The sequence below is a fragment of the Schistocerca americana genome, chromosome 3 (genome assembly GCF_021461395.2).
Source record: "Schistocerca americana isolate TAMUIC-IGC-003095 chromosome 3, iqSchAmer2.1, whole genome shotgun sequence".
Lineage (NCBI taxonomy): Eukaryota > Metazoa > Arthropoda > Insecta > Orthoptera > Acrididae > Schistocerca > Schistocerca americana.
Window position 1 is genome coordinate 420,620,364 of NC_060121.1, and position 26,287 is coordinate 420,646,650.

The 26,287-nt window shown below is 42.3% G+C and overlaps 1 protein-coding gene across 3 annotated transcripts in view; it reads right to left on the reverse strand.

Moving 5' to 3' along the window:
* Positions 1-8,307: 8,307 nt before the first annotated feature.
* The window catches only part of LOC124607230 (sulfated surface glycoprotein 185-like), a 28,075-nt gene continuing 10,095 nt past the window's right edge, over positions 8,308-26,287 (reverse strand). For 2 of the 3 annotated variants that reach the window (XM_047139502.1, XM_047139503.1), the window contains exons 2-4: positions 13,278-13,412; positions 11,618-11,773; positions 8,308-8,485 (exon numbers count right to left, since the gene is read on the reverse strand). In XM_047139502.1, coding sequence (XP_046995458.1) covers positions 8,313-8,485; positions 11,618-11,702 — 258 coding nt within the window. In that variant the 5' untranslated portion in view covers positions 11,703-11,773; positions 13,278-13,412 and the 3' untranslated portion in view covers positions 8,308-8,312. The remainder of the gene's footprint in view (positions 8,486-11,617; positions 11,774-13,277; positions 13,413-26,287) is intronic. The other variant, XR_006978789.1, reaches the window with a different exon arrangement.

The window sequence follows — 26,287 nt, forward strand, 5'->3', positions numbered from 1 at the left end:
AATGCTACCTTTTTCATTCAACAATCTTATTATGAGACGATTGCGTGCTGGATAACCAATGAGTTGTGAAACATAGGTATAGAATATTGAGCAAAACTTTATTAAATTCCAATAATGTTAGGTTGATACTGAACATATAAATCTTAAATACAAGAATTCAGAACAACTGAAAACATTCTGTTGAATGTCAATTTAAAAAAAAAATGTCGCTTCAACATTCACAACGTGGAGAAACAGGAAATAAACTCTAAAAGACACTTATTTTCTTTGATGACTTCTTAGCAGTTTGCTTCCGAAACTTTGCATCTTATGACGTTAATGGATTTTTTACTTTACTTCCGTTCTCTCTGTTTTTAACGTTGGCTGTGCAGCTACAATTGAATAAAATGTGCTTTTTCAGTTACATTTTTGGGTCGGTTGGAGAAAGTGTTAAGTCAGAGCCAACATTCGAGTGGATGAACGTGGGAGACCTCCAAAAAAAACCCTCAGAAAGGCCGATGGAACGGACTTTTTAACAGCCTAGGACTGAGCTAAGGCAGTCCTCGTCTCTTCAGTTTGTCACACTGTTACGCATCGAGACCGGATGATTCGTAACTCTGTGACGTCATTTCACTCTGTGTTGCACCTCATATCGCTTCTGAAGGTCCCAAACAATGAGGGGGTAGCTTTTCGAGCTTGAAACTTCTCACAGTTTTTCCAGTTCGTATTTCGCAGAAAACGGTATTTTCTATTTTAAACTGACTTATTTATCTACCAAGATTAAGTATAGATGTAGACACCTACAGTACAACATGGTCATGTCCTTCAAAGAGTACTACAATAGTTGCGATATGTCAAACCATCACGGGTCTCCTTTGACCTCGGAAAACGGTGAACTACTGTTATCATTCTGTTCTACAGCAAAGGGAGAGGTCGATAATGGCTATACGAGAAAATTAAAATAAGAAAAATACTGAGGTCACTATTTCGGTACAAACAGATCCACCAACCTATTAGGTTCCCGTCACAGTACGCTGATGCAACAGGCTCCATACTGAAAAATAATACAACTGCTCGCTCGACGAAAGATCCGCATGCAAAGACTGGAAAGTTTTACAGGTGACACCAATGTTCAAGAAAGGCAACAAGAGTAATCCACTAAATTACAGCCCCATATGATAAACATCGATATGTTGCAGGGTTTGGGGAACATCTATTCCGTCCGAACATTATAAACTACCTGAAATAGATTGGCCTGTTGACAGAGTCAACGCGGATTTAGGAAACATCGGCCGGGAGAGCGGTGTGCTGTCCACGTGCCCCTTCGTATCCGCATCCGGTGACGCCACACGACTGAGGATGACACGGCGACCGGTCGGTCCGGTTGCACCTTCAAGACCTGTTTGGGAGGTGTTTGTTTCCTTGTTTGTTTTCTATTTATACCTTTTATCATTCGCTTCTTCTTTAATTAAAGAAGGGTATGGTTGTGAAGGTTCAAACAATACAAAAAAAACTGCCGTTTAAGGTTATAGAAGATAGGATTTCCGTTAAGAGGTATCAAGTTAAAATCATAGAGACAGAGTGATTTAGAACGCGTAGAATAAGACTGCAAGAGCCAATCAACAAGAGTTTGACAAATTACTTAATTTTTTTTTTTTACTGCTTCACTTTTCAAAATTTTTTTACACAGCTATAAATGTAGAACTATTGCAAATAGAGTTCACAGAAAGACAAGTGCCTCATTACATAACGTCTACTTTAGGTCAAACATTGTTGAATCAAAACATTTGGCAACTTGTTAGTCCACCTACAGAACTGAATACAGCAGCGATTCTAGGTCATGTAGATTCGATAAATCATTGGTGTGTTTCCGAAAAATGTGGCGCCAAATGTCTGTGCATGGGTCACGCAATTACCGTAAATTGGGGGCCGAAGATTTGTGGGCATGGATCTGGCGCCCAAAAGTAGCCCAGATGTTTTCCATCAGGTTCAGAACAGATGGATTTGGTGAACGACATCAACGTGAGGTCACTGTCATCCTCCTTCAACAACTGTAGTACGATTCTGGAATTATGACAGAGGCGGTTATGTTGCTCCAAGATGCCATCCCATAGGGGAAGACGTAAGGCATTAAGGGATGCAGGTGGTTTGTAATGATGTTCACGCAGCTCACAGCTGTCATTGTGCCTTCCATTATACCCTCAAGTCATTATCTCTCATAGTGCGATGTGAGGCGAAAATAACTTAACATGAAATGGGCGTCCTCTTTTTTGTTTTTTCATAGAAACCACGACGTCCCGATATTGCACTGAGGAATGAAGGAAGATAGATGCCTGGATGGAGCTCTTTCAGTTCCCAAGCATCGTACAGGAAAAATGCAAACCCTGGACCGGATGGTATGCACCATCGCACCTGACAATTAGAGAATGCGCCAGTATTTCTATCATCACATTTGCCAGACGTCGCCACATATCCTGCTTGCTTTATAGAGCAGGGAAGTCTCAGACCTCCATATTTCTCAACCGCATTCCGTAATACAACAGTAGCAAGCGAAAAGCCGATAAGTTTCGCTGTTTCCGAGATGCTCGGTCCCAGGCGCCCGGCCATAACAAGATGCCTTTTATCAGCCATTTGCGAAAGCGACATTCAATTTCGCTGTGGACGGTGGTCATAATGTTATCCATAACGAGTAATTACGTCGAGGTGCAGTGTTCGCTAAGTTATAGAGGACAATACATCAAATTTTCTGACATACACAAACAATATCTAACGTTAATTGTTGCCAAATTATGACGAAGACTTTTTAATTGAATGATGTACTTTTTCTATGGCACTGCATAGAGGCTTTCAAGAGGACTTCAGAGACACGGCTTTTGTGGAACTTGGCCAAACAGTACCAGCGTAACAGCGTCGTGAACCACCGTTTCTTCGAAAGGTTCGATAAACGTTGGATCTACTACACCAAAAGTACACAAATATGTGACTCAGGTACAGTTCGTGCCTGTGCGCTATTACTTCATCATCTATGCTCTGCCGTTCTAGCAACAGGACAAATCGCTCCTGCAGCAATCCAGAGCTTCACACCGTATACCACAGTCGATCAAGTTGATACGATTTTAGTTTATGGTGGAGCTCGCCAATTTGAGTAACAGCACAGTTTTATGCTGAAAGGTATCCTGGCTGGGCCCCACTCTCCTTTATCTGTCCTTGCAAACAATATAAAACAGTTCAAGAATCTGGAAAAGTGAAGAATAAAATAACCCAGCAGAAAAGAACAGCAACTGATGAGAGAAGTGCAACTAACATTTCAGCAGTAGTAACACTATGAGGCAGCTTGAATGTGCCAGCAGAGTTAGCCAAAGTAGTAGGGCAACAAGGGCATCGCTCCACCCTGCATTATTGTCACATTTATTAAAAATGGCGGATCCAAGATGGCGGCGATAGATGTGGCAACCTCGCAATGACGTATGGTGGGAAGTTCAATTTTTGGTGGGAAAATAGGTCAATTGGGCTATTCTCCCCTCACTATACTCCAGAAAATTGTGTGAAGTTCAAATTTTGGCGGAAAAAAGATCAATTGAGACACCTCCACTAACCTAACCCCCCCCCCCCCCTCCCCAAGAAAATGATGGAAGTTCAAATTTTGGTGGGAAAAAATATCAATTGAGCTACTTCCACTAGCCTAAGAAAATGGCGGGAAAATTTTGGTGCGAAAAAGGTCAGTTGAGATACCTGCACTAACCTACGTCATTCAACCACCACCTCTGCCTTGGAATTGGTGGGAAAAGGACTCAGCCTGTGGTGGGCTGCTGGACAGGACAGACATAAGTCTTTATTTTGCATGCAGTGTTTATTTAACCACAGTGAGTTCTCATAGGCAGTAACTCCTACTGACCTAGTACACAGTAGTGCCATCAGAGGGCGCTGCCATCCCATGGTGGTCTGGGGAAAAACTGCGGGAAAAAGGACAGACTGTGTCCAGCTGCTGGGGAGAGGAAGGAATGTACTTTATTTGTATTGGAACAATTTATTTAGGTATGGGTTTCATGTAATTTATTTATTTATTATGCTGATACAAAACATTCGCCCTAGGATTCTTGGGGTCCCAGTAAATAGCCTACAAACCTGCAGACTACTCGTAAATCTCCGAAATAATACTGTACACTGATGTACAGACACGCAAACAACTCATGAATTACCGAAATAATGCGTGTATAACGCTCTGCAGACATGCTCACTAACTGTAAACTGTCGAACTAATGCATTACACAGCCTATAGACATGTTCACAAAATAATGTAACAGACACATTTATTTACTACGTGTAAAATTGGCGAAATAATGCGCGAATAACGCTCTGCAAGCACGCTCAAAACGCTTAAACAGCCGAAATAATGTAGTGCACAAACACTGATTGCACGTAAAAACGCTTTCGAACTATCGTTAAGAAACACAACCTCGACATATCAGCGAACTGTTCCCGAGAAACACCCCAAGTCGCGCACGCCGGGGCGGCGTGAGCTCGTCGGTACAGCTTGCCAGACGCCTCCAACTGCGCACGTGTTTACCTAACTACCATTGCCAGCGCAATGATGCATAGCCTTTGTACCTGCAGTCAGGAGCTAATTGCCAAGCAACTCACCATTGCAAGAGCAATTAAAAGTCTCTCAACGTTACTGACATCACAGGTCTATGTAAATAAGAGCCAAGTCTCTCTCTGGATGCACTATAGAAATCTGTTGCAATGCTTCCCATAATAGCATGGGATGTATTGTTGCTAGTGATCCTAACGGGACAGTACGTTATACACGCGAGACACCTCTGCCCGCACGTACCTGTTTACCCAGCCACCGCGCATATCCGCCAGTCCAGCGCAGGCCTGATTGCCGCCGGCCGCGGTGGCCGAGCGGTTCTAGGCGCTCAGTCCGCAACCGCGCGATTGCTACGATCGCAGGTTCGAATCCTGCCTCGGGCATGGATCTGTGTGATGTCCTTAGGTTAGTTACGTGTAAGTAGTTCCAAGTTCTAGGGGACGGATGACCACAGATGTTAAGTCCCACAGTGCTCAGAGCCAGCCTAATTGCCAAGCGAGAGATGTCTGTGTAGTAACTCACCCACACAGGTGCAGCTAAAAGGTTGTCAGTGTAAAACTGATGTCTCATGTGTATGTAAATAACAGCCAAGTCTCCCTTTGGATGCGCTATAGAAATCTTCTGCAGTGCTTTCAGGAACTGTTAAAGAAAATAGTCCACAATAACACCGAATGCAATCTTCCTGATGGTCCTAATGAGACATCCGATACTACCCTCCCCGGAAATCGGGACGTCCTGCTTTAAACAAATGTCTCCGAAACGGTAAACGTTCTCACCGCTAAAAGCCTTCGTATGTCTGTGCGTCCTTGCAAAAACACCATTACTTATGAAAGTGTTCTTGTTGTCTGGAGGGACAGCATCCCACCAGGGCACACAGCATCCGATAAGCACATCCTGTCACGTTGCAAATACCCGCAGCCTCTTCTGTTCCCATCCCCAGTGCACAGGTACCATTTGTCATTGAACACAAACTGCATGAGGAGTTATTACAGGAAGGACACAGTCTTTTTCAGTCAACTGCTACGGCCAAATACCTTGCCACCGCTGCCCGCACCGGGCACCCCGTATAACCTCAAACACTGCCGGCCTTGAGTTAACTAAGCAATAGTAGAGAAAAGGATGGCCATCCCAAGGGCAACTTGTTCGTCTAAAGTACAGCAACACAGCCCCCCTCAATGGTGAGGGGGCCCTCGTGCGATGGCGACCTGATGCACACACGCACGTCTCGAACGCCATTAATAAGCCTGTTGTCCTGTGATGAAAAAAAAAACCACTCATCTAACGTTGACACAGCTCTTCCTTACAATCTGTTAAACGTATTTCTCAGAAAGATCGGTCCCATCTGGAACAACAACGAAATTCCAGAGAACTGTACAAATGGTTTGCAGCGTCTTCATTAAAATGCGTATCTGCGAGCACCTGAATTGGCTCACTGGGGTATCATCGACAGCAAAAGCTGCACAACGCTCGCACCCTTCAGAGCAAAACTCAGACCTATCCTGACTGCGGGCTGTTTGTGTAAAGGGGCAGCCACAACCTCTCACGGAACTTGGTCAGCCGGCCGGTGTGGCCCAGCGGTTCTAGGCACTTCAGTCTGGAACCGCGCGATCGCTACGGTCGCAGGTTCTAATCCTGCCTCGGGCATGGATGTGTGTGATGTCCTTAGGTTAGTTAGGTTTAAGTAGTTCTAAGTTCTAGGCGACTGATGACCTCAGAAGTTAAGTCGCATAGTGCTCAGAACCAGAACAGAACATGGTCACCACACCGTTCTAAACGCGGGACTGTAATAAAATTGCGACTATAATAAATGTCATCAGAGTAAAGAAAAAGAGGGAATTTAAACACCGAGGGGGAAAAAAAACATCTATGTTAAGCAGTTTCTTTCAGATTGATGGATAAACTACACATCCTGAGAGCACCACTCGCGTTCAGTGTCTGTAAGTAAACTGTAATGCATATGTGTAATAAAATCCTTTTAGACACGTGAAATAACATAAATACCATTAGCAAATACAATTTTTCATGCCATCGGCTCACATGTGGGCAAGAAACACAAACATTTTTTGTTTGACACCGACAAGCTATAATTGAAGAAAACTAAGCTGTTTTGTCCACTATGGCAGGTCCGATTTTACAAAACAAATCGTGAGAGCCTGTCTTATAATAGAATCCGTAAGATTTTATCACCCCCCCCCCCCCCCTCTCTCTCTCTCTCTCTCTCTCTCTCTCTCTCTCTCTCTCTCTCTCTCTCTCTCTCTCTCTCTCTCTTACCGAACAACAATAACCGTCCACGTGTTGTCACAGAGCATATTGCGTATACACGTATCGCTCCACTGGGCTGCGGGCCAGTGCTCGAACTTGTTCGCACAGATCTGCACAAAGTTTTGGCGTCTGTACTGAAGGAAGGTCCTATCCAACAGACTATCAATCACACGAGAGGAATCCTGTATTCCTCCTTCATAAGCAGTTTAATACAACGTTTTTTCGGTTGTAACACATTCAATCAATTTACATCACCACCATACACTTCAAGACTTCAAGCTCTGTGTCAGCTACAGGTAAACCGACAGTAACACATTTTGACTCTGTGGCTCTCACAGAAAGCTGAGCATCGTGTGATGTAAACTGTAAAGCTCACACAACACACAGAAAGGCAGAAATAAAACACAGAGGCGGTGTTTATCACTGACAAAATACGTGAAAGACATTGCGACATATGGGAACTGGATGAGCTTGCGGTATTGTAGAGCACTTGCCTCTGCTATCTGAAGGTGTACTGATAATCTCATCTTCCACAGCGACAGTGTAGCAGGCGTCTAATCAAGGCCACATTAAACTAGTGTTGTAAAACACAAGGGGCTGGCACTACGTGATACAAACACCAAACGAAACGTGCACCGTATTCCCTGTCAATGCTGTAGCTACCATGCCATAGAAAGCAGCTCCCGGCCAGAGCAGTGTAACTGGCATTCAGATCAGATGAATTCGGTGGTTAAAGAGCGTTCGTCAAACGATAGTCAATGACGTGGTTAATGTTGGTTGATGGAAATCGAAAATGTACCGAAAAGTGCTAAAGCGCTGTTTACTAACCTCGGCTGGAACAAGCATGCTCATTTACTATACCGGTCTGATTCAGTTCATTACATCAACATGGCACTGCAGTCCTAGTGATATAGTATGAGGTAACTTATTCAACCTAAGAATGTCGCCATCTCCTGAGATGGAGAGGCACGAAAACAAAATCGAACTGAATGACGGATGAGTCTTCCAAAATGGGATCCATGGTCGCTACACTTCAGGTTACTTTTGAGAGGGTTAATATGCGGTTTAATTCTCTCTCTGATTACAACACTGATCAGTTGGTTAAGAGTCTTTATTACATTCCGAGTACAGAGTACTACAGACAGGAGGATATTGCTATTGTCAAGGCAATCATGTAGTGGTATCAAAGTTATTGTGTAAATTGAGGATGTATTGTGAGGTATAACTCAAGGAAGACTGAAAGAAGTTATGAGCTAGACTGACATAAATATCAAACGCAGTTACGTACAACACATTCTATCTCAGCATTTCCGTCTTCGGTGGCAACAGTGGGGTTTACTCCAGGGCAGGCAGGCTACGATGAAATTAACACAGATGCGTAGCGGTGGTATACTCTGTTGTAAGGGACTCGTCTTGTAGAATATGTTGGATATTAGGGGAGAGGGTTTTTTTTTGTTTATAGATAAAAAATATAGTCCTTTTAATCGATATTTATTATTTCGTATGAGAATATAACATCAACATCATTGCCTTCATCTACATACTCCTCAGGGAGTATGCGCCACCTTGGTGGTGGTGGTGGTGGTGGTGGTGGTGGTGGGTTCTGCGGTGGTGGAGGCGGTGATGGCGACGCTGGGCTGTCTGGTATAGATTCTGAAACAAAAATCAATAAATAAATTAATAGCATGAAGATAGAATGAAATTAGTTCTATGCATCACATAGTCACAATATTAGTTATGCACTGAAATCCTCAACAAATTTTCTGTGTATTAGCAGACCCTGTCATAGATACCCGGCCACTTCGTGTCAGGCAATATCTCTTTTGTAATGAACCTCGCTTGCAGTTATCAGTACCCGTAACTGCAAGGAGCACTAAACAATATCACATGTAAGCTGTATGTTTAGGAATCAAGTACTGTCGACATAAATGGAAAACGAGGATGATGTATAATTTGACTGATATTTGCTGTCGGTAAGCTGTAGGGAAAAGAATAATCGAATCAAGCACATTTATATATCGACTCAAGATCTCGTTAGCCATTAGACAGCTAGCAAAATATTAATACGTGAAGCATTTAACTACCACCGTCACATCTTAGAAAAAGATCTGGCAGGGGGCTGAGAAAATTCAGGCCATATGTAAAATCGGTAAGCGAGTCTAACGATTCTTTCAATCACTTGTTGACAAGTCTGGTGCGGCAGTTGAAGATAGCAAAACCAAAGCCTATGTTTTAAATTTCACGTTTAAGACATCGTTCACGCATGAAAACCACACAAACATGCAGTCTCTTGACCTTCTGACAGACCCCCATATGGATGACATATAAATAAGTATACCAGACATAGAGAAGCAACTTGAAAAACAAACAAATCATCTGCTCCGGATGGCATCCCAGTTCGATTTTACAAGGATTGGTCCGTTACCCAGTCTGCATTTGTCATGAATCTCTCTCTCTCTCTCTCTCTCTCTCTCTCTCTCTCTCTCTCGTCCAACACAGAGGACGGAGCGACTGGAAAAAAGCGCAGGTGACTCCAGTATATAAGAAATGTGAATAACGGATCCACAAAATTACCGACCAATATCCCTAACTTTGGTTTGCTGCAGAATCCTTGAACCCATTCTTAGTTCAAACATAATCAACTTTCTTGAGGCTAAGCTGTTTATGTTCATGAATCAGCATGGTTTTAGAAAGCATCACTTGTGCTAAAATCAGCATGCCCTTCCATATTTCTAGATTTCCAGAAGGCATTTGACATGGTGGCCCAGCGCAGCCTGTTAACGAACGCACGAGCATATGGAATAAATTCAGAAATACATGAGTGGCTGTATCCAATATGTTGTCCTCGACGGCGAGTGTTCATCAGAGACAAGGATATCGCCAGTAGTGCGATAGGACCGCTACTGTTGTGTTTATACATAAATGATTTGGCGGACGGCAGTCCGCTGCTGCTGTTTGCTGACGGTGCTGCAGTGTACGGTAAGGCATCAAAGTTGAGTGACTGTAGGAGGATACAAGACGATTTAGACAAAATTTCCGGTTGGTGTGATGAATGACCGGTGGCCCTACATGCAGAAAAATGCAATTTGACGCTGGTGAGTAGGAAGAACAAACCTGTAATGTTCAGACACAGTATTACTAGCGTCCTGCTTGACACAGTCAAGTCATTTTAAATATCTGGGCGTAACGCTCCAAAGTGATATGAAATGGAATGGAATGAGCGTGTGAGAACTGCAGTAGGGACGGCAAATAGTCAACTTCAGTTTATTGGGGGGAATTTTAGGAAAGAGCGGTTCACATGTAAAGGAGAACACATGTAGGATGCTGGTGTGACCTGTTCTTGAGTACTTCACGAGTGTCTTTGATCCGTACTAGGTTGGATTGAAGGAAGACATCTAAGCAATTCAGAGGACGGCAGCTAGATTTGTTGCCTGTAGGCCCGAACAGAACGCAAGTGCCACCGAGATGCTTTGGGAACTCAAACGGAAGCCGCCGGAGGACAGCATTCTTTTCTAGGAACACTATAGAGAAAATTTAGAGAACGGCATTTGAAGCTGACTGCTAAGCGATTCTACTGCGGCCAACATACATTGCACATAAGGACCACGAAGACAAGATATGAGAAATTAGATCTCATATGGAAGCGTACAGACAGTCGTTCTACCATCGCTCTATTTGCGAATGGATCAAAAGGAGGAAATGACAAGTAGAGGTACAGGATAGCCTCCACCACGCATCTTACGGCGGCTTGCCGAGTATCCATGTGGATTTAGATGAACCTGAAAATTGAAGTATAGATTGATCGTACATGGAGACCACTTAACTTAAAGAACTCGAAACATGCATTGCCATACACGTATACAAAGAAAAAAGAACTCCGATAATACCTTCTCTATAATGCATTAAAATCACACATACGTGAAAACAGGAAATTCACCCATCTCGCACTTAGCTACTATTGACTCCAGCACCAACAGGTGCTGAGATTCAAATGACTTATGAAAATAACAACACTATGTGAAATGGAAATCTAGGGATAGTCATATTTACCCGATTCATGTGCACTACCACATACATACGAGGCAGTTACAGTGCATCATCTGTTATGTCAATGAAGTTGCAGCACCAGAAAACGAAATTCACAGTAACGAAGGCGTCCAGGGCAGCAAACGCACTCTTCATTAGCATCATTTTTCACTTACTTTTCTATGGAAGTAACTTTATAAGCATTTACCTCCGTCCCCCCCTCCCCCTTCCAAAGTTTGAAGTAAGTTCCTAATATTCAGTTCCTTTACTTTCAATAACATCGACTTTCTCTGTTATATGAAAAATATGTTTGCTTTAGCCTATGCCTCGAAGTGTAAGAGTAATAGGTTGGACTGAAAGAGGAAGACATGAAGATGCACAGTTTCGGTGTAGACGAGGTATAGGAATAATTTTTATGTTGGTGATAATAATAATAATAATAATAATAATAATAATAGCATTGATATAATGAAAGATAAATTTAAAATGAACACTTCACCTAACTCCGAATAATTTGAGGGTTGTAACTGGGATTCAAAGAATTTACAGTGCAGATTCTGTAATGCCTCTAGTTTGACATCTGGGGTTACTTCACGTGATAAACTGTATCTGTGCTGCACTGTCATAAGGAGGAGCTAAACTGATTGCATCAGGTCCACTGAATCATTTGACTGAATTTCGAACCAGGTGATACTAACCTCTAGTAAAATGTGAACTTCAGTGTTTCGTCCTCTAACCCACATAGTGTAATGCACGTACCAGTGGCCGCCTCCATCTCTTCCTCCTCTTCATCCTCAGCATCCTGGGCTGTAGGACCCCACACCACCTCATTCACGGACGACATCGAAAAGAGTGTATATAGTTAAATTTATTGCAACACTTGCATGATTCGAAAGGTTCAGAAGTATTTTCAACGTGGAAAGTATGCAGGATCAAATTCTTTGGTATTAAACACTGTATTGATAACATTAAGACAGCAATGGTGATTTCACTACTAAATGCAGAGGTGGGGGTGGATAGGTAGAAGCCGGCCGAAGTGGCCGTGCGGTTAAAGGCGCTGCAGTCTGGAACCGCAAGCCCGCTACGGTCGCAGGTTCGAATCCTGCCTCGGGCATGGATGTTTGTGATGTCCTTAGGTTAGTTAGGTTTAACTAGTTCTAAGTTCTAGGGGACTAATGACCTCAGCAGTTGAGTCCCATAGTGCTCAGAGCCATTTAAACCATTTGATAGGTAGAAAGAGTGCATTGAGAGTCGCTGTGAAAGCAAGGACCTATCTGATGTCATGATAGAGGAAGCAAGAGTCGACATAGCAGAGAAATGGGATCCAGTATTAGACTGAGAATTAAAGAGAGCTTTGGGGGGGGGAGGGCCTAACATTTCATCACTGGGAGGGGGGAATGACAAAAATTCGATTATTCACGTTGATTTGTGGAATGTTTGAGTCCGACTTCATACAATCTGACTTTTAAAAAAATATATCGTCCACACAATTCCGAAGACTGCAGGAGTCGACAAGTTAGGGAATTGTCACGCAACCAGCTCATGCACTCAACTTGATGACAAAAAAAATATACAGAAGAATGGAGAAGATAATTGGGGAGTGCATTATATGACGATCAGTTTAGCTTTAGGAAAGGTGAGGGCAGCAGAGAGGCAGTTCCAATGCTGCACCTGATAATGCAAGCTAGACTAAAGAAACAGTAAGTACATGTACATAGGATTTGCTGACGTGGAAAATGCGTAGGACAATGCAAAAATGCGGCAGGATGTTCGTAATTCTGAGAAAATAGGGGTAAGCTATAGGGAGAGATGGGTAATATACAACATGTGCAAGAGCCAAGAGGTAATAATAAGTGCTTAGATTAAAAAGCGTGTAGAGATGGATGTAGTCCTCACCCCTACTGATCAATCTGTATATCGAGTGAGCAGTGATGGAGATAAAAGAATGGTTCAGAGGTGGGGTTGAAATTTATATCAATGATACGATTCTCTGACGGTAATGCTATCCTAAGTGAAAGTGAGGAAGAACTACATGATCCGCGGAATGGAAAGAACAGCCCGAGGAGCGCAGAATATGGCTTGAGAGTAAATCGAAGAAAGATGAAAGTAATGAGAAGTAGCAGAAATGAGGTGAGCAAGAAACTTAACATCAGGATTGCTGGTCATGAAGTAGATTAAGTTAACGAATTCAACTACCTAGACTTAGGAATAACCAATAATGGACGCTGCGTGGAGGGCATCAAAAGCAAACTAGCAGGGAAAAAAAATTTAAAAAGAAATGCACTCACCATCAACCAGTTCCACCTCCAGTTCTTCTTCTTCTTCTTCTTCTTCTTCTTCTTCTTCTTCTTCCCCTGCGGATAGCAACAAAAAGTTACACCACCGCAAGTTATTTATTTGGAATTGTATATCAGTCGACTGAAGATGCAGCAACTAGATTACTTACCTCCAATGAACTCCACAGTAGATATTGCTTCTTCTTCTTCTTCTTCTTCTTCAACAATACCCATCCACACAATTGTGTGGATGGGTGTTACATCTTCATCGAAGTTGACTGGAACAAAATGAAAGAAACATTATCACGTTCTTTCAGGATACATATGTAAGTGCAGAAATAAAAACGTGGAACTGATCCTAATCAGAGAGAAAGTGGTACCTACAGCAAATTCTGGAGCTCATGGTAACCTCAGATCACAGACTGACTAGTGATGGCTGTTGACGAGAGACAGGGTGATGGATGGTGGAGAGGGAGGTCGAGTGCATCCCCATTGGACGAGCTACCCTGGAGTAAACCCCACTGCTGCCACCGAAGACGAAAATGCTGAGATACAATGTGTTGTACTGAACTGCCTTTGATATTTATGTCAGTCTATCTCACGGCTTCTTTCAATCTTTCTTGAATTTTACCTCACAATACATCCTCAGTTTACACTATGACTTTGATACCAACTTGTACCTCACAATACATCGCCAATTTACACTAAACATTGATACCACCACATGATTCCTTTGATAATAGCGATATCATCCTTTATGCAATACTCTGTACTCGGAATGTAATACAGACTCTTCACCAACTGATCAGTGTCGTAATCGGAGAGAGAATTCAACCGCATATTAATCCTCTCAAAAGTAACTGGAAGAGTAGCGACCATGGATTCCATTTTGGAAGACTCATCAGTCATTCAGTTTGATTTTGTTTGGTGCCTCTCCATCTCTGGAGATGGCGACATTCTTAGGTTGAGTAAGTTACCTCATCCTTTTTCACTAGGTTTGCAGTGCCAGCTTAATGTAATGAACTGAGTCAGACCGGTATAGTAAATGAGCTTGTTTGTTCCAGCCGAGGTTAGTAAACAGCGCTTTAGCACTTTTCGGTACATTTTAGATTTCCATTAACCAAATTTAACCATGTAATTGACAATCGTTTGACGAACGCTCCTTAACCAGTGGTATCCTTCGATCTTTGAACTGACTTAACCAGCCGATTATAGAGGGGTACAGTTTAACGTGGACTCCAAATAATGGTGCCACTTAATTTTTTTCACATTAACAAACGTTGCCAGATGTGAAAGAAGTGATAAGTGACAAAAATCCTAGAGCTGTTCGCAGATCAAATCTGAGACCTTTGGAGCTGCAGTCTCTCAATTAACAAATTATTGAAAAGCAGTTGGTAAAATGATGGTGCAGCCACTATCCACAATATAAAGTTGTTTTCCAGATGTTCTGAAACCCGCAGTATTTAAACCACTATTCCAGAAAAGAGCAAAAGAACATAAGTGACACTATCATCCAATCTCTCCTCTTCCAGCACATTCTAACGTATTTGAAAAGGTTGTCGCAATCTAAATTCAAAAATCATACAAAAATTTAATGAAAGTTCAAAAAGTCAGTTACAGTTTCAAAAAATCAAAAGAACATGAAATTTGAGAAAAAAAGATTAGCTCATCTCTAGAAAACTCTCCGCATGCCACAGTAACTTTGTGTAATTCCTCAAAGGTCTTTCATGGAGTGAATTATCGTTCGATATACTCTAAACTGGACAGCATGAATTAGGTGGCATTTTATTATAATGGTTCAGGTCCTACTTGACGAATGGAAGAGAAAGATTAGTTATAAAGTCACAGACAGGAAATTAAGCTTCAAAATAGGAAACAATTTCACAAGGGGTCTCCCGAGATTCAATTTTAGGTCCCATTCCACCTCTATACACAAATGAAATACTTTATTTATTTTATGACAGACTGTTTCGCATTCAGTTGCATGACATCACATTACATCATTTACACCAGTATGATTCTATATGCATTCTATTTCATGTCGCCACTTTTAAGAAATTTGAGGTATTGAGGATGTGTGTAGTCTGCATCATGTCATCACATGTGTACCCCCCCCCCCCCCCTCACCATTATGGCGGGCTGTGTCGCTATACTTTAGACGAACAAGTTGCACTTACGATAGCTATCGATGTTATTCTGAGCTATTTTCGTAAGCAGGTCCTGTTAGGGCAACAAAAGGGACCGTTAACTATTTCTGCGAAACTTTATTGTTTCTATGAGGGGTTGATATCGTGATGGACGGGCTCTGCCATTAGAAGCATCAGGAAGAATGCATTTGGTGTTATTCTGGACTATTTTCGTTAACAGTTTCTGAAAGCACTGCAGAAGATTTCTATAGTGCATTCAGAGGGAGTCTTGGCTGTTAGTTATACGGACATGAGACATCACTATAACACTGACAACCTTTTAGCTGCTGCTGCACGGGTGAATCGCTATGCAGACATATCTCACTTGTCAATTAGGCCTGCGCTGGACCGCCAGGTAGACGCAGTGGCTGGTGAACACGTATGTGCGGTCAGAGGCGTCTCGCATGTGGGACGGGTTGTACCATTAGGATCGCTAGGAACAATGCATCCTGTGCTATTCTTGGAAGCATACGCAAAAGATTTCTAAAGCGTGTTCAGAGGGAGACTTGGCTATTATTTACATAGACCTGTGACGTCAGTGTAACAAAGAGAACCTTTTAGCTGCACTTGCGATGGCGAGTCGCTCGGAAACTAGACCTTCACTGGACCGCGGCTGCAAATGCTATGCATCATCGCGCCAGCAACGCTGGTTAGATAAACACGTGCGCAGCTGGAGGCAACTCGCAGGCTAGACCGACCTGCTTGCACTGCTCCGACACCGGTATGATTCTATGAGCATTCTTTTTCATGTTGCCACTTTTAATAAATCTAAATACATTATTATTTGTGAGCCGATTACCTTATTTCACAGCAAACCCTATTTCTTTGTAGCAAATCAACTTCAACATGTTCACAACGCTAATAATAACATAATTTTATGTAGGGATGTAGAGGCTTATCTCACTAGGGGTAAGACAGATACTGCCTACAGGAAAATTAAAGACACCTTTGGAGAAAAGAGAACCACTTGCATGAATATCAAGAGCACAAATGGAAACCCAGTTCTAAGCAAAGAAGGGAAAGCAGAAAGGCGGAAGGAGTATATGGAGTGTCTATACAAGGGCGATGTACTTCAGGGCAATATTATGGAAATGGAAGAGGATGTAGATGAAGATGAAATGGGACATCTGATACTGCGTGAACAGTTTGACAGAGCACTGAAAGACCTAAATCGAAACAAGGCCCCGGGAGTAGACAACATTCCATTAGAACTACTGACGGCCTTGGGAGAGCCAGTCCTGACAAAACTCTACCATCTGGTGAGGAAGATGTATGAGACAGGCGAAGTACCCTCAGACTTCAAGAATAATATAATAATTCCAATCCCAAAGAAAGCAGGTGTTGACAGATGTGAAAATTACCGAATAATCAGTTTGATAAGTCACAGCTGCAAAATACTAACGCGAATTCTTTACAGACGAATGGGAAAACTGGTAGAAGCCGACCTTGGGGAAGATCAGTTTGGATTCCGTAGAAATGTTGGAACACGTGAGGCAATACTGACCTTACGACTTATCTTAGAAGAAAGATTAAGGACAGGAAAACCTACGTTTCTAGCATTTGTAGACTTAGAGAAAGCTTTTGACAATGTTGACTGGAATACGCTCTTTCGAATTCTGAAGATGGCAAGGGTAAAATACAGGGAGCGAAAAGCTATTTACAATTTGTACACAAACCAGATGGCAGTCATAAGAGTCGAAGGACATGAAAGGGAAGCAGTTGTTGGGAAGGGAGCGAGACAGGGTTGTAGCCTATCCCCGATGTTATTCAATCTGTATATTGAGCAAGCAGTAAAGGAAACAAAAGAAAAATTCAGAGTAGGTATTAAAATCCATGGAGAAGAAATAAAAACATTGACGTTAGCCGATGACATTGTAATTCTGTCAGAGACAGCAAAGGACTTTGAAGAGCAGTTGAACGGAATGGACAGTGTCTTGAAAGGAGAATATAAGATGAACATCAACAAAAGCAAAACGAGGATAATGGAATGCAGTCAAATTAAGTCGGGTGACGCTGAGGGAATTAGATTAGGAAATGAGACACTTAAAGTAGTGAAGGAGCTTTGCTATTTGGGGAGCAAAATAACTGATGATGGTCGAAGTAGAGAGGATATAAAATGTGGACTGGCAATGGCAAGGAAAGCGTTTCAGAAGAAAAATTTGTTTACATCGAGTATTGATTTAAGTGTCAGGAAGTCGTTTCTGAAAGCATTTGTATGGAGTGTAGCCATGTATAGAAGTGAAACATGGACGATAAATAGTTCAGACAAGAAGAGAGTAGAAGCTTTCGAAATGTGGTGCTACAGAAGAATGCTGAAGATTAGGTGGGTAGATCACATAACTAATGAGGAGGTATTGAACAGAATCGGGGAGAAGAGGAGTTTGTGGCACAACTTGACTAGAAGAAGGGATCGGTTGGTAGGCCATGTTCTGAGGCATCAAGGGATCACCAATTTAGTATTGAAGTGTAGCGTGGAGGGTAAAAATCGTAGAGGGAGACCTAGAAACGAATACACTAAGCAGATTCAGAAGGATGTAGGCTGCAGTACGTACTGGGAGATGAAGCAGCTTGCAGAGGATAGAGTAGCATGGAGAGCTGCATCAAATCAGTCTCAGGACTGAAGACCACAACAACAACAACAACAACAACAACATGTTGTCAACCCGTTGTTTGAAACTTTTGTGCTCGAACTCTGCAATGCACGGCGAATCACCTGAAGTTTGAACCTCAAATACTGCACAAATTAGAAGTACTGCTGATATGTGGTTTACAGAGAATGGACTGGCAGTCAGAGGGTCATATTATCAGCCAATCAAGACATTGTAATAACACTTAGAAAGTATTTTTTGTGCAAACGACATTTTATTAAATGGAACAGTGCCTATTGATATGAAGAGACTAAAAGTAGGCTAAGTTAGAATGTCACTGGTGTTTGTAGCAGGATTGTAGTGCGAATTGTTTACGAGATATCGTACTTTGGAAAGTTCCCACACCAACCCTTGTTTGTGCCATTTAACCTAGGTAGTTGCTAGGCACGATGTTGTTATGTTTGTCTACAGTGTGCTTGTGTGTTCCTTGAGTGTATTGCGACTTGCTTGACAGTGTTTGAAGTACAAGCAGTAGGTTGTGAGTGGACGATGGGATTTACCAATGCAGGAAAAGTCGACACGCTCATGCTGTGTAGATAGTTTACGAAGACTGCAGTTTTTTTAAAAAAAAAAAAAGAGGGGCAAATGGCTCCGAGCATTATGGGACTTAACATCTGAGGTCATCATCAGTCCCCTAGATCTTAGAACTATTTAAACCTAACTAACCTAAGGACATCACACACAACCATAATGCAGTTCGTTTTTGTGCAGTGTATGCTCCAAGATATCTCAACAGACGTCATCCATCTCGACAATTATTTATCAGACTTTTCAACCAGTTCCGTGAAAGTGGTAGTGTAAGACCTCGACAACGTATCAGAAGGAAACAAGTGACAACAGAAGAAGGGGTATTTAATGTTCTAGCTGCTTTTGCAGTTGATCCGCACGTTAGCTCCCGGGCAGTTGCATAAAGGAAATCCCCATGTGTCATCCAAGTGTCCTAAGCATTCTACATCGATATAGGTTCCATTCCTATCACATCTCTGTCCTAGAGCTGCAGGGAAACTATTATGAGAATCGTATTAACTTCTGGACATGGGAATTAATGCACTATACTCCAGATGTATCACGCGTCTTGTTTAGTGGCGAAGCCGTATTTACCAACCATGGCCAGGTCACCCACCAAAACACACACAATTGGACGGTTGAAAATCCCCATTGGCTTCATCAGGTGGAACGTCAGCATCCATGGAGTGTAGGCGTGTGGTGTAAGATGGTGAAACAGATCACAGGCCCATTTTTCACAGACGAAATACCAAACGCGCAGAAGTTATCACAGCCTACTAATAGACCATCTAGCGCACGAAGCTCTACAGCATGTTTTCACGAATTGTTTCCATATCATTTGCTTGGATGCAAAGGATCTGTAACTTGACTGGTCCGTTCCCCGAATTCGATGCCCGTAGACTACCTTCTGGGGAGGAAGCTGAAAGAGGATGTCTACAGGGGCATACCAACTAAACGCGATGAAATGCAATGACGTATTACTGCAGCCCACTCGGACATCTCTGCTGAAATGCTAGCACGGTGCAGTAGTCGTTCAATAGCAGACTGGAAGTGTGTACTGTCGCTGCCTGTGGTCATTTTGAACATAACATGTTGTGCTACTATTCAGCTTATGAATTCATAAAGGATGATTTGAGCAAGACAGAACACATATTTCAAAAAGTCTATAATTTTAAAAAAAACTATCGATTATGTGTCCACACAATATATTTTATTAACGACGTTTTAAGAAACGCTGTAAACCAATTTTTGTGCTTTATTTTCTGTAAATGAAGTTCAAATGCGAGTGAAATCTTATCGGACTTAACGGCTAAGGTTGTCAGTCCCTAAGCTTATAAACTACTTAACCTAAATTATCCTAGGGACAAACACACACACCCATGCCCGAGGGAGGACTCTAACCTCCGCCGGGACCAGCCGCACAGTCCATGACTGCAGTGCCATAGACGGCTCGGCTAACCCCGCGCGGCTGTAAATTTAGTCACTGACTTGAAATTGTATGTTGTGTGTTTTAAGGCAGTGAACTTTTATTCTGTTATCCCACTGAGCCGTCAATCATTAAAAAAAATGAAGTTTGCATCATAATTTGGTAGTTATAAACGTTGAAAATTACTTGTGTAGCTAAGAAAATTTAACATGTTGTTCACTGTAATTTACAGAAAAACGCACAGAGATATATTTACCAGCCTGGACATGTTTTGAGTGGCCTGTCTTATCGGCCTCATTCTACATTGGTGGTCAAAACGAACTGGACTATCATCTACCAAAGAAAATACTGATTTGTCAGAAAATAATGCGCTCTGCAGGTCACGACTGCTGTCCAAGACAGTAAGTAATGTAGTTTGGCCTGCCAAAGTCGATGCCAAATCATGTCCATCGGCCTGGTAAAACCAGTAGTACGTTTGAATTATACCATATTTGAAACAGGATTTTGTTGTGATCTGTTATAAGTTTATTATTCTGGAGCGAAGCTGTTACACATCTAAGTCCAGTTTCCACACGCCTAAAGGATTCTGCATTAGCTCGATATCCTCTTAATTCTTCATCACAAGAGGTACGGATAATGAGTACAGCAGCTGTGATATCACAGCGATTTAATAGAGGTATCAGATCGTGAATCGCGACTTTCACGGGCTGTTATGAAACGAAGGATACACTTGCAGATATAACTCGCCCGCCTAAAACCAAAGAGTTCTATAGATACGTTAACGACATTTTTGTGGTGTGGCCACATGGCACGGAAAACCTGTAGGAGCTTCTACGTCATCTCAATGGCATACATGAAAATATCAAGTTCACCATGGAAGTAAAAGAACGTATGGCTAACCTCCCTGGATATCTAAATCAAAAGGAATCCAGACGGTACGTTGGAACACTCGGTCTACAGGAAAAAGACGCACACGGACATTTATCTTTATGCTCGGAGTTGTCTCCATCCAGCACAACGCAACTCGGCACTGAACACTTTGGTACATACAACAAGGTCCATCTGCGAGAAAGGGGGGGGGGGTGCCACAGGAGTTGCAGCATCTGCAGGAAACTTTCCACTTTCCTAGAAGCAGACAAGACGCGAGTTACAGACAGACAAAAGGCGGGAGGACAAGACGGAAGAAGACGAAGCTAATCGTGTGACATTCCTGCTCTATTGTGGCCCATAAACAGCCAAAATCGCAAGAATACTGAAAAAGCACGGTGTAAAAGCCTTCTTCCATGCAACGCGAAAAGTTAAAGGACATACTTGGCTCGACTAAAGACCCTTTAAGATTACAGACGCCGGACATCTAGAGTATCGAGTGTGAATGTGGAAGGTCATACATCGAACAAATACAACGGTGTATACCACATCGCTGTACGGAGCACATCAGAAACGTACACTTAAGGACAAATAAGCAAGTCCGCAGTAGCAGAGCATAGCGTTAATGGAGGGCACACCTTCGTCTTTGAAAAAACGAAGAAGACATGCAGTCCGTCTTCAAGAAGGCAGTGGAAATACGTCTCCACAACAATTTGCTCAACCGAGATAGAAGATTTCAACTTAGCGCAGCGTAGCATTCCGCAATTGAGAAATACATCAGGAACGCTCCGTTCTGAAGGTAGCGGTGTCCGCGGACAGAATTTACAGCGACCAGGACTCAACGTCCGTACCAGAGCCGCGCCGCGATACCCCACCACCGGCGCGCCCTGCAGAAGAGGACAGCGGTCAAGTAACTACCGGTATATAGATATGTGCAGCGCAGCATCCCGACACCTCGCCTGAGGATGATGGGTACGAAACTCATCGAAACGTTGCGACATGCCGACGCCACCACTCAGATGATCAACCAAGAGTTCATCACATAACTCGCCCTATTAGACTGGAAGTCTGTCCAGCAGAATTCTGCCATCACCAGAAGGATAAGGTCGGACGTCATCCTACAAGGAAGTTACGTAGCTTAGTGTGTCTCAATGTGTCCAGATACAGTACCTCCTATAACGGGAAACAGAACGCAAATGAGCAATACACAATTTTCCTGTTTTGGTAACATAGTTATTTCAATCACAGCAGTTTCCTACTTCATTAGAGATATATTTTATTTTATTATTACTGAAGATCTACATAAAACTACCATCAAAAGTTCTCGAGCTATCAATAGTTATTCTTCCTACTATTCCCGAAGTCATCACTGCCACATCAGAATCGCCTCATATCAAAGTCTTAATGACTGAAGATGTTCAGTGTTTCTAGGTTGCTGCCAGTTTTATTATCCCTGCCACCATCAGTGACCTACCTTGTATATAATAATAATACAAGGTCAAATCTGCCGGCCGAAGTGGCCGTGCGGTTAAAGGCGCTGCAGTCTGGAACCGCGAGACCGCTACGGTCGCAGGTTCGAATCCTGCCTCGGGCGTGGATGTTTGTGATGTCCTTAGGTTAGTTAGGTTTAACTAGTTCTAAGTTCTAGGGGACTAATGACCTCAGCAGTTGAGTCCCATAGTGCTCAGAGCCATTTGAACCATTTTTGAAGGTCAAATCTACTCTGGGAAATCAACCGTACAGTTTTCGACAAAAATCCTGAATTTCACAATGACTAATCTGAGACAATTGTTTTCGTGACAATAAATATGGCTGCCCTCAGAATTATAAATTCGGTAATCTGCACTAGCTACTAACACTGTAGGCTTCTGCAGTTCAAAGGGAAAGGTCTCTACCGCCCGAATCTTCCAATGCTTCATGTGTTAGTAGTGCAGTGGTTAGCTATAAGATGCACAGAAGTGCAAGCGTCCAGTATAGGTCACACACTTTGAAACATGTTTATGCTTCATTTCGTCTGTATTCAGAAGCGTGTGTTTAAGAAAGCAACCATAATTGACTTTATATTCTGAAATGCGTAAGACAGCACTTCTGTTCAAAAATAATTAAGAATTCATGAGCGGATGTCCACTGTTGAATACCTGTCATCACAGGTTTCAACGATCTTACAATCAATGGGCGCCAGTCGCCAACCAAGTGGTTTTGCATTGCTCATTTCGCCTCCGGTGTGCATCACTTCGGTTAGTAAAGCGTGCTTTGTTGTTGCATAATTTTTTTCATGGGGATAATCTATGATACGTCGAGAGACTATCGTGCAGAAACACAGGGACGCAATCTACTTTTGGGATCCATTAATGAATCATGGTCAATTTTAAGTCTATTGAAAAAGGTGTAACACGAATTTAATACGACTGTATGAAGAACTCCATGTTTTTTGAAACTTCCTGATATAGAAAGCTTATGAGAAATTGATGGCTTCTAATGCCAACGAATAATTCATTTCCCTGTAGTGACGTTAAATTTGTTTTAGTATGAAGTCAGAAAATATGCATTCTAGAATTCTGCAGCTTTACGTCACATCACACCCTTACTGAAGAACTCCAACTGAAACACTATAAAAATCTAAGAGTTCGTGCTTCCATTAAATAGCCTATTTCCAAACATGTGTTTTTCCAGGTCACTGTTTTCTATTCAAGGACTTGCTGCCAAGGAGTCCTTCAGCACAACCAGCCCTGCGTTATTTTATTAATTAGGCCTACTGTAATGATTAACATCAACTAAGAAGAGTTGTTTCCTAAAGACATTGAGGAGCTTTGCTTTATTTTTTTCTTTTATTCCACTCATCACATAACACTGTCTTTAAACTATCGATTTCAGTCTGTAATGACCATCTCCAGGCACGACTAAAACAAAAGAGACCTTATATTATCCTAACACTCTAAAGCGACATTGTCAAAAGAAATCAACAAAATTAGGTTGGCATCGAGAATAGTTATAGTAATATTGTATAAACCAGTTTTAGGCGGACTCCGAACCACGGTGAAACTCGCGGTTATCGCATTAATGAAAACTGCCAGAGGTGAAGAAATAATAAATGACAGCATAATCCCACAGTTAACCAGGGTCGTAACCGACACTGTTGGTTCCACAGTCTGACATTTTGAGTCACTGAGCCGCACAATACGAAACTGTCATGGAAGAAACCAAAATGATTGTAAAAGTTTTAACAGGCCGAGCATGAACTGGAGATTCCATGTGGCCTTTCCCCTTTCATGCAGTTAGCTCTTAACTAAACTCAAACGAGCCGAAGGGGAGAGACTGCATAGAAATGTCCTATCGTTATTTTGGTTGATCTTGTCTTACGCGCACCGTAATGCAAATTTGAAAGCTCGTCCATCAGTGTACTGTTATATTATTACGTCAATAATCTTTTCCTTTTTTGATTGTTATAGACTGAAATACTTTGCTTGAGGCGGCCAAATTTCAGTGTTTGCCTTCCTTTTTACACGTACACAACTGCTTCTCATTTCACTGTCAGCAGAGATTGCAGTCTGATTGGGATTGGACACATTCACTGATTTCACTTCTTCACTGCTTTTTGTGCCAGCTTTTTCGGTGATTGCGCAGTTTTCTTTAACTGGTCACTTTCTGAAATTTGAACTTAGTGTTATTGACACTTTCCGCTATTTCTCTGTGGATGTTGAAAGTTTGCAATCGTAATGGTACACTGACGTGTACGTCACGTAGATTAATGTGTCTGGAACAAGGACCTGTACACTTGATTTACCAGCAACATCCACTGTACAGATCGTGGCGGTTCACTAGCCTCACAACAATGCCTGTAGTCCGATTCATGAACGACGGCGGTTCGCACAGGTCATGTCGCGGAGGTGGTTCGCATTGTTGCCGGTTCCACGTGACTGTCACGGTACCCGCATACAGGTGCTGTGCGCTCGAATAAAACGTATATCCTGCAAATTATGTCTTTGCTTGCTTACGTAGAATTTGTTGGTTGCCATCACCGTCATCGATGACAAATCGGAAAAATACAATAAAAATTCAGTAAATAACTCGCTACGATGAAGTTTAATGCTCGCACTCCGTACTACATTCACAGCAGAGCGCTTAGAACACTACTGAACGCTCATTGGCTGTCGGAGAAATCGTGACGTTGGCGCACAGAACAAGCCTCAATTCGGCGGCCATCGTTTGTGACTCCAGCTATAGTTGTGGCAGACCAAATCCCCTCAGACTGAACAGCAGCGTCTTCAAAATCCAAAAATTTAGTAGCAGTAATCCACCCAAGGCTGCAAATACGAAGACCATAACTCACACTTCGAACGTTCTTCTTGACCTGCAACAATGCTGGATTTAAAATGTGCCCTGAATGGTCGAAATCAACACTGGTGCCGCTGCAATGGTCTCTGTACCATGGATGTTACTTATTCTACTAATGACAAAGTCAGAGACGGTGATAATTCGTTATGTAAGTTGGAAGGCAATGTTCTTTGTTCAATATAGTCTGTCATGATTACCCCAACAGAACAGCTGATGTACAGCTGCAGTAGAAAGAGAACAATAAAAATGGGAAGACATCCACAGATGCCCCACTGAGAATGTTTGAGGATATTCTTCTAGGAATTTCTTGTAAAGAATAGTAGCCTTCAGAAAGGTCAGGTAAAAGTGTATGTAATCTCCTGAACCTATTCTGGAAGTAAGAACACAGATGACAGCAACATAACACATCAGATTCCCTTCTCCAAAGAACACAGGATTTTTCTGGTGCCTGATGATTGTAAAAGTTGACCTTCATATCTCTGAAGCGACCCCACCTAGCAGCAAAAAACCACCGTCATGTTAGGGCCCCCGTTGTCTCATGCAACTTTTGTGCTCCACAAACTTTTCAGCTCCTGTCATACTTTCAGAGTTATTCTTGGTGGCAATAGTTAGTGACTCAGCCTGTGTGTGTGGGGAGGGGGGGGCGCACCACCAGAGTCTGCATTAAGACTGGAAATTGTTCATAAAGAAATAAACACTACATACTCGTATGTTGTAACAAATGTGTTTTTCATCATGTTCATTTGTTTGCAGTCTTCTTCATATACAAGGAAATTGTATCATCACACAATTTTCTGTTCTTAGTAGCATCTGAAGGTTCACATGTCTGGCAAGGTATCTATTGTCAATCTGAAGAATTGTAGATTGTTGTTCTAACCACTCATTTTCCCATCACTTCCCAACCCTATGCGACAGATAGTTGGTAGCAGACTCTAGGCCTGCACAGCAAATCACAGTGCTTCCTCCACCAGATCCCTGAGTGCTTCAGCAATTATGTTATTTCCCTGTACTCAGACATTTCTCTCTATCTAGAAGAAACTCCACGGTTTTCTTTGTTCTGTACATTCTGTAGCACATCTTCAATGTTTTAGTGGGTAAACTGTTTTGTTGTTAATAGGACAACAAAACTGTGACCTGATAACTTATCTGCTGTGATGGCCTTTCACTTGTTCCAGAAATATATA